The following is a 13091-nucleotide window of genomic DNA, read 5'->3' as shown; positions in this document are numbered from 1 at the left end:
CCTGACGGAACTGGAGAGGATCTGCAAGGAAGAATGGCAGAGGATCCCCAAATCCAGCTGTGAAAAACTTGTTGCATCATTCCCAAGAAGACTCATGGCTGTACTAGCTCAAAAGGGTGCTTCTACTCAATACTGAGCAAAGGGTCTGAATACTTATGACCATGTGATATTTCAGTTTTTCTTTTTTAATAAATTTGCAAAAATGTCTACATTTGTTTTTTTCTGTCAAGATGGGGTGCGGAGTGTACATTAATGAGAAATAAAATGAACTGTTTTGATTTGAGCAAATGGCTGCAATGAAATGAAACAAAGAGTGAAACATTTAAAGGGGTCTGAATACTTTCCGTACCCACTGTATATACCCCTGTATATCTAGGTATATGGTATACCTCGGTATACAGGGTTATACCCCAGGAATACAGGGATACCTAGGTATACATATATCTATATACCTATGTATATAGATACAGCATTTGTTGCAGTGATATAATATGAAACAGCACACATCACAACAGAAAATCAAATAAGATCCAGTGCACTGAAAGATCAAACCCCTCAGGCTTTTCAGCCCTTGTAGAAATGGATAAGAAAAAGAAAATAGAGTAAATAAGCAACAAAACAAGGAAAACGGTCTCATACAAAAAAACATAACGTGATTCGGTTATTTATCCGTTTATTTTGTTCGTTTTAGCATTTGGGGATTTGTGGGAAAGAAATGTGCATTAAGTTCCAAAATTCCTCAGTAAAATGCTAAAAGTTCAATTTGAGATTAGTGTAATAATAATGCAGCGCTTTAGTTTACGATTTTATTTCCTTTAATTGAATATTTTCCACTTTCCACTAAAGAGACAGCTACGTTAAACATTAATCATTACCGACTAAAGAATTAAATACATTATTTTCCATCAACTTACGACACAGATATTAAACACGAGTACAAATTCAGACAAAAAGAAAAACAGTTTGTTCTTTAAAAGCAAGATTTGACTGTAAGACTTTATTCAGCTCCGATAGTAAAAGCACAGGGACAAAACCTAAAAAGGACGCGGTGTTGAAATGATGTGTGGAATAGTACTCTGGTAAATTGGTGGACGACTGATTTTACAAACAAGCAAAGTAAATTTAGTCTTACCATATAAGAAATATCATCTAACGCGTTAAACTAAAATATTATGTACAGGTTTCTTGATCATCTCATTGTGAATTCCAGTAAAAGATTCGATGCTGTTCACAGTCCTTTAGTTACCGAAAGCAAAGTGCCTTAGAATCAACAGCTACTTTCATGTTACAGTAAAAGACAGTTAAGTCACATATACACAAAACATTCAAACATGGACGTCTACGGTAGAACACGGGACCCTGCTCTGTCCCGATTAAGATTCCTCTCTGATTGGAGTGCATCCGGAGAAAAAACTGTTCTGAAAACTCGTCAGGAGCCGTTTCTTCTTCTTGAGGAAGCTGACGGTTGTTCGGTCCTTCTCCTCGTCATCCTCCTCCTCCTCTTCCTCCGCAAAGGACGGTTTCCTGACCAACTTCAGGTCAGCGGTGGCATGCCCCATGTCTCCGATATCTTTTAGCACCTGAAACAGTGCAGGTTAGCAAACCGTTAGTATGCTCTGCTTCACATCCTTTCAAAAGGTGGTGAAAGATCGATAACTACAGAGAAATAATCACGCGCTGGTCAGATCCTTCAGGAGGAGCCGGCTTACCTTCTTAGTGGGCGTACAAGACGGCGGCTGAAAGAACGTGGCGTTGTCCGGGCTGTCGGATATGGGATCTTGAAGAGACATCGAGTCTCTGGAGACGATTTCTGTCTGACTTGCATCCTGAAATGAGTAAAAAAGTAAAAAAGACATTTGAAGGTTGCTTATGGGTCTTTATTATATTTTCATAAAAGCCTGTAGTATCTTCAACAAAGCAATCAGGGTATTCTCTGTCAATGAAAATTACATCTGACTAGAAAGAAGAAGCACAATTGTGATAAATGCCAAATTACGTATTAATCTGTTGCACTAATACCAAGTTAATACAGTTTATTAATCATGTATTTCAATAATTTCTAATGACTGGAACATATCTAATATTTCTATTCTATATTGGTGATGAAATAAATACGAGGAATTACTAATAGTCCAATAACAACTTTGGTTTTGAGGGTTATTCTCATGTATTACATTCTGATGAGCGTGTAATGTACGCAGCAGTTATTATATTAACATTTGCTGTAAAGTTCAGCGTAGATAAAACACGTCGTGACAATCTTCAGCTGTGTTTTTCCTACCAGGACGTGTCAAAATGTCACACAGTGATATACAAACACGGCAACAGAAAATGGCAATTTTTGCAATTACTGATTTGTAAAACTTTATATTTTCAAGATATTCCTGCATCACACAAATACAGTGTAAGCCATCGGCAGATGAGATGAGTGGAAATCATGAGATGACTTACCTCAGCAAGCACCTGGTTGTCCAAATTTCGACATTTCTCATGATCACACTGGCAGTTCTCCCCGCACGTCAGCTTTCCTTTGCGGCACCTGCACTGCTTGTTGCCACAGCGACCTTTACACGCACACTAAAGAAAGAGAAATCGTGACGTTTCTTTGCATCATAAGTAACCAAACTACCCTGAAGAAAGACGTTTACAGCTCGGCACCGGAGGAAATGTGTGCCTTTTTTAAATAACTCTTATCTAGTGCACTTTGAGTCAGGTGACGTGTTTCACTGAGATGAGATTAATTAGCAGGCTGATTCAATATCCTGGACATCATTTGTTGTCGCCCTCCATGAGCGCCGTGGACAGACGAGCTCACTGGTTTCATGCACAAACAGCCCGTTTGAAGATGACCCCGATCCTGATCTCAGTCTTACCCCGGTTGCTTTGGGTTTCTTTGAGGTTCTGCGTCCCTTCTCCGGTCTCTCGGGACGCCACTCGTCCGGTTCCCCCCCACTCTCGTCCTCGCTGGGAGACATCAGCTCTTCGATGCTGATGGTCGTGTTCTGCGGCGCTTTAGCGGTGGTGAAGCGCTTCCCTTTAGGCTGGTTTGTGGAAAACACAAAGAAAGAGAAATCAACACACTGGGACTTCAAAATGAATATCCATCAAGTTCTCAATCACAGAATTCAAGATTTACTTCTCAAAAATAAAAAGATATCTTTCACAGAATAATTCACTATTGGTCCGGACTGAATCATGTTCGATGACTATGGAGAACAACCTACACTAGCCAACTTACTTTTAAGAAGTGAAGTAACCTTGTATGAAAACAACAACGACGAACAGGAAGGTAGAATATCTGCGATTACCTTCGGAGGAACGTACTCAAACGAGTCATCCGGGTTCATTTCATTGGTGGCCGCGGCCGCAAGGACTTTCTTTCCACTTGCCAGGCGGAGCGATGAGAGTTTCTGTGCAAGAAAAAAACATGGTTGGGGTTGAGCCAATCTCTCTCTCTCTCTCTCACACACGCATGCACGCGCACGCACACAGCTTAAGTAAAGATAAATGCAGCACTGAAAATGAGGCACATTGTTACAAATGTGTGCTGCTCCATGGGAAGCGTTTCTTGCCTGCAGCCATGTTAAATCATTCAGTCACAAATGATGCGTCGTCTGATCATTACAATCAACTGAAAATCTGGTATTTTCCCCAGCTGACCTTAAGCCCCTTCTCTCATCAGTGTGGTATGAGAGTGTATGGTATTCATCTTTTATAAGCTTACTTTACATTAAACCAATAGTGTAATTATACCGCTTACCTCCTTATACGTCTCATTCTGCTCCACCAGTGTCTGGTTCCGCTCACTTAATTCTCGTAGCTTTTCAAGCTCTTCTTCCTAAAACAATGTTACAAATAACCGCATGATTACCTTTTTGTTTCTCCTACACAACGAGAGTCGAACTGTTGATCAAAGACTTTTCAGCTGGTGGAGACAAACCTGAACTTTGAGGCGCTGGAGAAGTTCCATCTCCTTTGTACGGTCCTCATCCTTCTGCTTCATCTCAGCTGGCTCTTCACATATGGGCTTGCTCTGGAGCTGATTAAGGAGGTAATGGACCTGTAAGCAGGGAGAGAAACATTTTTTTATATAGAACAGAATATTTCATAAGTATACACGTCTCTAAAAAACCAGATGCAAACTGGTATGTGAGTAAACGCTCTGAGCACCTTCTCCTGATGCCTCTGCTCTAGTTCCACCAACTGCTGCTGGTGCTCCATGTCCATGGTGGACATCACGTGTCGCTCATCAGCCATCATCTTCCTTAAATCTTGTAAGTTCCCCGTCTCCTGTTTGAACTCGCTCTCCAGCTTGCTACCTGCCGTTTTTGCAGACACCAGCTAAATGAAAAAGGGGAAAATGTATTTTTTTTTTTTGGAAACACAAATGTACTTTCACTAATTCAACACACAGGTGTGAGATGAAAACGTATGAGCATCTGCTCACCTCAGACATGAGGACCTTAAGGGCGTACTTGGCGTCGACTATGCTCGTGACGCTATCGAGGCGGTGTTTCAAACGGCCCTCGCCGTCAGCGACGAGAACTTTCTGCTGAAGGTCAGCGATCTGGGCATTCCTGTGAAGATACAAATCACTCTTCACATCTTAACAATTCCTGCAACAAGGTACACAATCAGTTCAGTGTTTCCCGAAGACGCTGTTCAAAATGTGTGAGCGCATTTAACGGTGTGTAGCTCAACCTATTGGAAAGCAGAGAACGATGAATGCAGAAACAGATTTTTAAAGAAGCAGTTTAATGCGGCGACCGCGTTGCTCCGCCGGACTCACCTGAGGGCCATCTCCGTCTCCAGGTTCTCCACCTGTTTGATCAGAGGCGTTTCCAGCGCTCCATGGGTCTCCAGCTCAGAGATGATCAGTGTCCGACGCTGCACGGAAGGACACCACGAAGAAAAAGGATTGATTCTTTGTTTCTACTTCGCTGATGCACTGGATGTCTCACTTATTCTTTTCTTCTTTAAATCAAACATTTCAGAATTGACATCTCACCCTGATTTTGGCAGCTGGTCGGTCCCCTGCCTCTATCTGCTGCTTGAGGTGGTTGATCTCCTGAGCCAAGACCTTCCGGTCATCCAGCAGATCGTTGAGGTGGCGCCGGGCCTCCTCTGTGCTGACCATCACCTCCACTTCATTGATAAGCCAAGTCTGATCACATGAAGGCAACTACAGAGTTAGGGCAACATTTTCATTGTCTAATCTGGATCCCTTTGAGGTATGTGTATATATATATATATATATATATATATATATATATATATTTCTTAAGGACAACAAGTTTTACTACCTTAAGTCTTGCAGCAGCTCCCTCTGTTCCTCTGTTGCGTTTATCTGCTGCCTCACTTCTCTTCTGCAGCGCATCTTTCAACCGTTTGTTTGCAGCTGCAGCCTGTGGGGGGGGGGGGGGGGGGGGGGGGGTGATAAGCTGCTTTAAACTATTTCCAGTTCCATTTCATTAGCTTAATCGTCAGACTGAAGTGACTCAGAGGTTTGCAACCAGGTTACTGGTAGTGGTAATAGTTAAATCCAAAACATTAAATCCAGCATGTTTATTTGGAGATGGTGTGAATGAAATGAAACAGACCAAGAGGCCTCACCTCCTCAGTTTTACGACGCAAAATATTGGCTTGTTTCTGGAAATCCCTCTCAAGTTTAAGCAACTCATACTGCCGTTTACGATCCTGTAAAACAGAGAAAAAATGAACAGAGAGAGAAAATAAAATAAGGATTCAGCAGAACAATGTAATGGTTTTAACAAGAAAATGTTGATTAAAGAAAATGTCCTGCAGTGAGGAACTCCCCATACCTTCTCCTTCAGCTGCAGCACCTCCCGGTCCTTCTGGCTCTTCCAGTTTCTGAATTTCTCAGAGTCGTCCCTCATCTGCCTCATCAGCTGTGTCCGCTGCGTCTTCATGGACTGTGAGAACAAAAGCGTTACTGGGCTTTGATTCGGCAAGTGTGAACAACACGTGTTACAAGTAATAGATTACAGCAGCGATCGATGCCAACTCATTGCACACGACAACGCCAAGTGATACCATTTCTTTTTTACAATTAATTTGACCGCCACACAATGTTCTAAAGGCATTCAAGTGAATGTCCAAATACACCAAAATATATATTGTCATTGCTATTTGGTTGATATGTTGCATTAACAAAATAAATAAAGTACATTTTCTATATTATTGAAATGGCTTTTTGACCCCAACTTAGTTTTAACATCTCAGTAACAACATATTTTGTATGAAGACAGAGATATAAAAACATGCATCCTAAATGGTAGTAGCGCATGTTTACACTTAACACACAATGCAGCCTTCACCTTTAAAGAAACTACTGCTCACCTGTATCTCATGCATCAGGTTGCCAACTCTCTTAACAGAGGACTCTTTGAGCTTCAGCATTTTGGACTGATCGAGAAGCTTCTTCTTCATGTCCCCCAGCTGGCCCTCGAGCTCCTGCAGTCTCTTCCTCCGCTGCTCACTGAGCCTGAAAACAAGGTGGCGTGTGTCAGACGAAGCAGGAAGTAACTTCACTTTTGTGTCCAATAACAAATCAGTAGTACTTTTTGTCAAATGATGACGCTACAGGCACAAGTTTTCATACTTCGCCTGGTTAGTGTCCTTCTTTGCAGACTGAAGCGCCAAAACGAGATCTTCCTTCTCCTTCTGCAGAGAATCCACTGCGGTCTGTAGAGTGTGGACATTTTTCTGTAGGACAGAACGCCAAGAAGAGTAAAAACTGTTTATTTCGGAACCAATAAAAAAAATATGGCTCATTATTAGCATAATCAAAACAGAGCGACTGTGCTTTAAAATCATGAAACACATTAAAACTCTCATGGGAAGCTAGTCCCATAGGCGTCGCACCACACCGCTTATTCTTACTAATGGATAAAAGATGATAAAAAATGTATTTTGCAACATTTAATCTTATGCTCCCGTGCTAATTGTTCATTCATCTCTTGGGATTTGCTAAATATGGGCCGGAAAAAAAAATTGCACTCATGTTCAGTTTCATTCAAAAAAATATCACGTCACCGAAGCCACGGATGCTCTAGCTTCCGTTTCATGGTAACTTTTTTTGAACAACGGAAAATGATTTTGAGATTATGGCCAGAGTGCCTACCTGGTGCTCCGATTGCATCGGCTCCAGCTGGGTGTCATTCTGGCACATTTTCTTCACGAACGCTTCCTTCAAGCTCAACACTTTGTTCAGCTCGATCAGCTCCTTGGAGAGCTGAGCCTGTCGCAGTGCATGATGGGTCGTGAAGCCCTCTGGGGCATCCTGTTTAATGTGTTAGAGGTGGGGAACATCTTAATTGGTCTCAGAAACAAAATAAAAGCGGAGGAGAAAGACTTTATTCTTCGATCAAACTGTTTGATTTCTTACTTTTGTAAAGTACATTTGATATTAATCAACATCTAATGTGAACATCAATGAACAAAAGTGTCGACGTACGGGTGAGGATTCGTCATTTTTACTGCCGTTCGCGGACAGCTCACGTCCATCCTCTCCTGCAGCCATATCGTCGATGGAGGCGGAGATGCCTTCACTCTCATTCTTAGGAAAAACAACAAACAGTAAACCATAACATTCCGTATTATGAACATTCAATCAACGCTGCTGGATGTATAACGGGAGATGACTTCTGTACCTTGAGCTCCAACACGATGTCTTGCAGGTTCTTCATCACCTCAACGTTCTCCTTCAACTCCTGGTCCTCCAGCGTCTCCAACACTTTCTCCAGATCCACTGTACACCTGAAATAAAGGTGAATAAAGAAGTGTGGCTCAATACGACCATCGTGGAACTGGTCAACTAAAAAACAACAATAGCTGCAATCATGAACAAAACGGACTGCCATTAAAAACAAAGCATTTAACGGTGAATAGCTCAAGTTTCCCGTCTCCTCTTCAGGCTGTTAGACTCGACTTTATAAACTCACGCTGCATGGTCCTTCAGCTGCTCCATTCTGCTTTGTAGTTTCTCATTTGCATGCTCCGTCTATAAAATGAAACATAGCGTGATGGAGGACAACGCAAAACAGTGAAATGTCAGAGAAACAACATCAAGAATGTGTCGACAACATCATTTCCCTTTTTTTTAGAAGTTCATTTGTTTTTAAATGTCAATTTCAATTGTCTTGGCTTTCCAGTTTCTCCAACGACTTTGGAGGAAGGATTAGCGAATGCTGTCGCGGTCGTGCTCACCATAATTATCTTCTCGAACATCAAAGCAGTCTGTCCCGCTGTCTCACTCAGCTCCTTGCTCAGCTTATTGTTCTCATCCTGCAGAGAGCGATTCCTTTCCAACAGCTTAGTCACCTTCGCCGTTGACTCTGGCCTGTGACCGAGCACAGAGTGTCCGTTATAGCCTTTTGTTAGCACTTTCATTTATTAAAGCTCGACTAGCCAGTATACAGAAGCGCGAAAAGAGTTCTTAAACGGTGAATCCGGAAATGTGTCAAACATACACAGCAATCAGCATTTTATACCCGAAATATTTGGTCATTTTAGAAACAATTCGTAAAACAATGGAGTATGTATGAGAGGGTGAACAGGGTGGCCTCATCACACCTTTCCCTCAGTAAAGAAGAGAAGAAGACAGAATGCCAATGATCCTGCACTGCAGCATTGTTTCTATTCCCTCTCCAGCTCCTTACACGGGCCTTTCGTCAGCCCACCCCAGACTGGGCTTTGTTGTGGGTGCATTCATCCCACATCCTGATGGGACATTCATTTACTGGGAATAATGTTATGTCTTACCCAGAGAGCACCGGAGCGACTCCTCCACGGGCATGAAGCAGCATCACCTGCAGCTCCTGAACCTAAACGAGTGTATGAATCAAGACAATTGGGACATTTATTATGTTTGAAATGGAAGAAGTAAGGTGTGTATCATTTATTTATTTACTATCAGCACCACTTTCTGTCCTGTCGATCTTCAACAAAAGGTGTCGAACTTGTAAACGAGTAACTGAACTGCATTTAACTTGCAGCATCATCACACAAGCCCCGCCCCCACACACACAGATGTCTCTACCTGTTGTTTCAAGCGGTTCATCTCTGCAGCTCTCGGGTCAACGTTGACGACAGGCTTGTTTTTAATCTTGCGAGCTCGGTCGGCGTATCGCAGCGTGTTGATGGTCTCCTCCATGTTTGAGTCCGCAGGACTGACGCACGCGATCATCAAAGTGTGGCTGTTGCCTCCCAAAGAGTCTGACGACAAACAAGAAAGAAATTCACAAAGGCGCTTATTAAAATCACTCTGTAGTCATTTACTACGGTGCATCGTTGAACAAGCTGCCTGTTTCGATGTGTGTTAACCAGTAATTGTGTCACGTTTGCCTCAAACAAATAAAAATAAAGCTATACACAGATCCTGTTTAGCATTTACCAACATTAGAGCAGCCATCAGCACCATTAGACAAGCGAAGCAGCCTCGATTTGCTCGTGTTTGTAGGAACCTGAACGTGAGGACGGCATCTGAGACTAATGATGTAACTCAAAGCTTACTTTGTAGCAGGCGGGTGAGCTTGGAGTCTCTGTAAGGAACAAAGCTGCTTTTCTTGCTTTCGTCCCCCAAGGCGCTGATCACATTACCCAAAGACAAAAGGCCCCGATTGATGCTGATGCCTGGAGATGAAGATGAACAGCATCGAAAACAGAACAGGCTGTTATTGAGGGCACTTTACCAATACAAAAGAGACAACACAGAAGTAGCACACTACGCCATATAGCGTTGGGAGGATCATGAGTTGAGAGAAAAAAAAAAAAGATATTCAGTTTACCTTCCTTTAACCGATCTCCCTCTGCTTTGGTTTTCTTTTGCCTTTCTGAACCGGCCAGATCCACGAGGTGCAATTTTGAAACAACTGAGTCGGCTCTGCAACAAAGGATTACACAAATATTCAACCAATCCTTCCCCCGCCCCCATTCCAGTTTAAATTGATTTATTTGTACTGTACCCTTTAGATAAACATAAAACCCTCCCTCTGGGCTTCACTCTCTAATGAGGAAGAGGACAGATAACTTCCATAAACCTTTGTTTTTTGCAAAAATACTCAGACTTCCGTTAAATCACACACCCTGTATTTTTTGAGAGTGCACTTTACAATTTAGCTTCCTAAACGAAGCAGTCTGGACGACCCCTTCTACGTCTCTCATCACTTATCACACACACTAATATACATGTGAATCAAAAGTGATGTATCCGACTGTTTAACCGAACACATTACAAAGTGATTGCGCGAGAAGACGCTGCCACACTGACTTGTCTGTCCCTCTGCGCTGCTCCAGCGTGATGGTGAAGATGGCGTGCGAGCGCGAGGAGGCAGCGTTCATCGCTGTGGAGCCCACGGTGCGAACGGAATTTCCGACCTCCAGACAACCCACCATCTCTTGGGCGGTGAACACCTTCCTCTCAGTTAAACCCACGATCTGGGGAACAGGATATTTTCAATTAAAACTAAAGCGGACACACTCCGCTATGCTTATACACTGCACTGACTTGGAATGACGTCACCAAGGATTAGGAAGAGGTTTATCTTTCCATCTACTCTGAGCTTCAAAGAGATGCCACGCTATGTGCGTTCATCTCTGTAAAACATGTCAGTCACTCACCTTAATGCCTTCTTTAGGGTCTTCCCTGATGCTGAGGCCTGATTTATCTTTCGATGCACACAGCAAGTCCAATATGTCTTCATTATAGATCTACAATCGCAAAAAAGGAAATTACTTTGATTGCACAATAAAACAGCACCCGCTGAAAGCCAATACATTTCTAAATGGCATGAAAACAAAGAGTAAACAACATTTCCACCGACCTCCAGGTAAGATACCGCCAGACAGAAGTCACAGGCGGTCCTTTTCTCCCTTTCCTCAAAGATCCTTCTGATAACGCGCGGAATAACTCCGACTGAAGGATCACTTTCTTGAGCCGATGTGTATGTGCCTCCCATGGAGAAGGTCTTCCCTGATCCCGTCTGTCCGTATGCAAGAACTGTGGCATGGTAGCCTACAGCAAGGACATGTTAGTGAGAACGTCAAATGATTCAAAAGACAACAGAGAGAGAAAAATATATCTCTAGAACAGCTACCTTTGAAAAGCCCACACAACAAGGGGGACACGGTGGTGTTGAAGACCTCTTCTTGTTCGGTGGTGGCATCGAATACATAATCATAGGTGAACGCCTTCTCTGTGCCAACGATCACCTGAAAACAGAGCAAGAATTGAACTACTGTTACACTTACTACATAGTGTAGCTCCATGGCCTTTAAAGAAAGACAAAAACACACATTGCATACACATGGATATATTAGTCGTGGTCCAAAATATTACACTGAAAAAAGAGATTTCCCTAAAACTGTTGAGCACAGACCTGCGGTTCTCCGGGCACAAACGTCAGACAGCACTGACAGCCCTCGTTGGTTTCTTTAGTGACCAACGGGCGGCATCGCAAGGCGACCCTCACTGGGATCACCTTATCATCCTCATGTGTCATGATGAATAACTAGATACCTAAAAATTAAAGAAACAAAAAAAAGAGTTATCATAATGAAACCAGGCAAGATCAGTCCAGTCATGTGAACATATTGAAATATCGCAAATGGACTAAAAATGTTGAAAAATCCGTATTTGTAATTAGGGACACCACTCAAATGTAGCAGTGTTAATACCGACTGCAATGTCAGATGTTGAGATACAGTGACTAGGAAAATGACAATATTTGGTACTGACCTCTTAATTATATAACAACAAAAGACATCTAAACCTGATAAGGTTCAAAGTTACCATTTTTACTGTGTTCAAAAAAAAAATCCTTAAACCATGACATCACTACATTAAGGCATACTGTTTATTGTAAACTTACTACACTATGGTTGAAAGGTTTACTTAACATTGCCAAATAAAATAATAGCACCAGAAAATAATTGCGGAAGGAACACACTGGGAATAAATAACAAAAGCAATTTATTGTGTGAGTCACTGACCACGAGCGTGTTAATAGTTAGAAACGTTAACGTTACAAACGGTTTTTAATTGGGAGTAATGGACGCTGTTCAGTGGTGAATCGTGTCAGTGTCTCGGTAAATTAACAGTGCTTGTTGTCATGGTGTCCAATGAGTTGGTCCATTCTTCTCCATCTATGGAGCATGTCTGAGTAACACATCAGAGCCCAAAGACCAAGATCAAAACACAGCTGTGTAAAAAGCAGGAGTCGTTATGGAAGTGTGCTTTTACTCAATTGACCAATTTTAAGGATACGAAAGCCACTTAACTGTTAACTATAACGTGCACTTACCAAACGTTACCGTTGAGGCAAAACAAGCTACCAGCTAACTAGTTAGCGGTGGTTAAAGTGCATCTTTATTGAATTGAAAACATTACCGGTGGGCAAAATGAAGTCTTCAACCCAGCTGACATTTTGTAATAATAACGTTTAAGTTGGAGTCAGTTTACCGTTAACGTGAAGCTAGCAAAGCAAGCTAGCGTTGGACATGAAGACGATGACTTCAACTTTAACTTCACGTTACCTTCACGTTTCCTCCAGGGCCCAAGTCTAGATGTCACAAAGACTGCATTCAGTGGTTCTAGTTGACGATGGTCAGCGTCAATATGAAACACTCTTCATAAAAAGTCTAATTTTGAATGTTACTGGTTTGGGCTAACGTGATTAAGTATTGTCCTTTGCCCGTGTAACCACTGTCTTGGAGATGAGTGTTGTTACTGCCCGCCACTTTCAAACATCCAGCTCCGCCTCCTGCTCCTTCTTCTACTTGTAGTTTTGTTGCAGAGTTGACGCAACTCGGCAGCGACACTGCCCTCCACAGGATAAAAGAAAAAACACAGTATTTGTACAATACCGCAACAAATAAAAACAACAACAACACATTGCTGCCTTAACCGTTCACCTTGATCATTTTACTCTACGTCACACGTGACACATGCATTCAGCCTGTAATTTATTTATTTCTCACCTATTTTCCTTCACTCTTCTCTTCTTCACACAGATTCCTGATCTTTTGGTGCATTCACTCAACTGGATATAAAGGAGGGGGTTCTAAAACAA

The 13091-nt window shown here is 42.2% G+C and overlaps 1 protein-coding gene across 1 annotated transcript; it reads right to left on the bottom strand.

Annotated features, from left to right (window-relative positions):
- Positions 1-853: 853 nt before the first annotated feature.
- kif4 (kinesin family member 4) lies at positions 854-12712 on the bottom strand. The gene is made up of 31 exons (XM_079172062.1): positions 12556-12712; positions 11400-11539; positions 11118-11232; positions 10845-11035; positions 10642-10731; positions 10292-10458; positions 9810-9904; positions 9535-9654; positions 9062-9237; positions 8785-8846; positions 8230-8362; positions 7965-8023; positions 7674-7779; positions 7478-7579; positions 7145-7303; positions 6623-6726; positions 6361-6505; positions 5823-5933; positions 5614-5697; positions 5304-5405; positions 5009-5164; positions 4790-4887; positions 4448-4577; positions 4171-4341; positions 3941-4060; positions 3761-3838; positions 3309-3410; positions 2874-3041; positions 2452-2577; positions 1710-1826; positions 854-1580 (listed from the first exon to the last, which is right to left on the bottom strand). The coding sequence occupies exons 2-31, from the start codon at positions 11520-11522 to the stop codon at positions 1374-1376; spliced, it is 3717 nt and encodes a 1238-aa protein (XP_079028188.1). The 5' UTR covers positions 11523-11539; positions 12556-12712; the 3' UTR covers positions 854-1373.
- Between the last annotated feature and the right edge of the window lie 379 nt (positions 12713-13091).

The sequence above is a fragment of the Pholis gunnellus genome (genome assembly GCF_910591455.1).
Source record: "Pholis gunnellus genome assembly, chromosome: 13".
NCBI classification, from domain to species: domain Eukaryota; kingdom Metazoa; phylum Chordata; class Actinopteri; order Perciformes; family Pholidae; genus Pholis; species Pholis gunnellus.
This window is presented reverse-complemented; position numbering and strand designations above follow the sequence as displayed.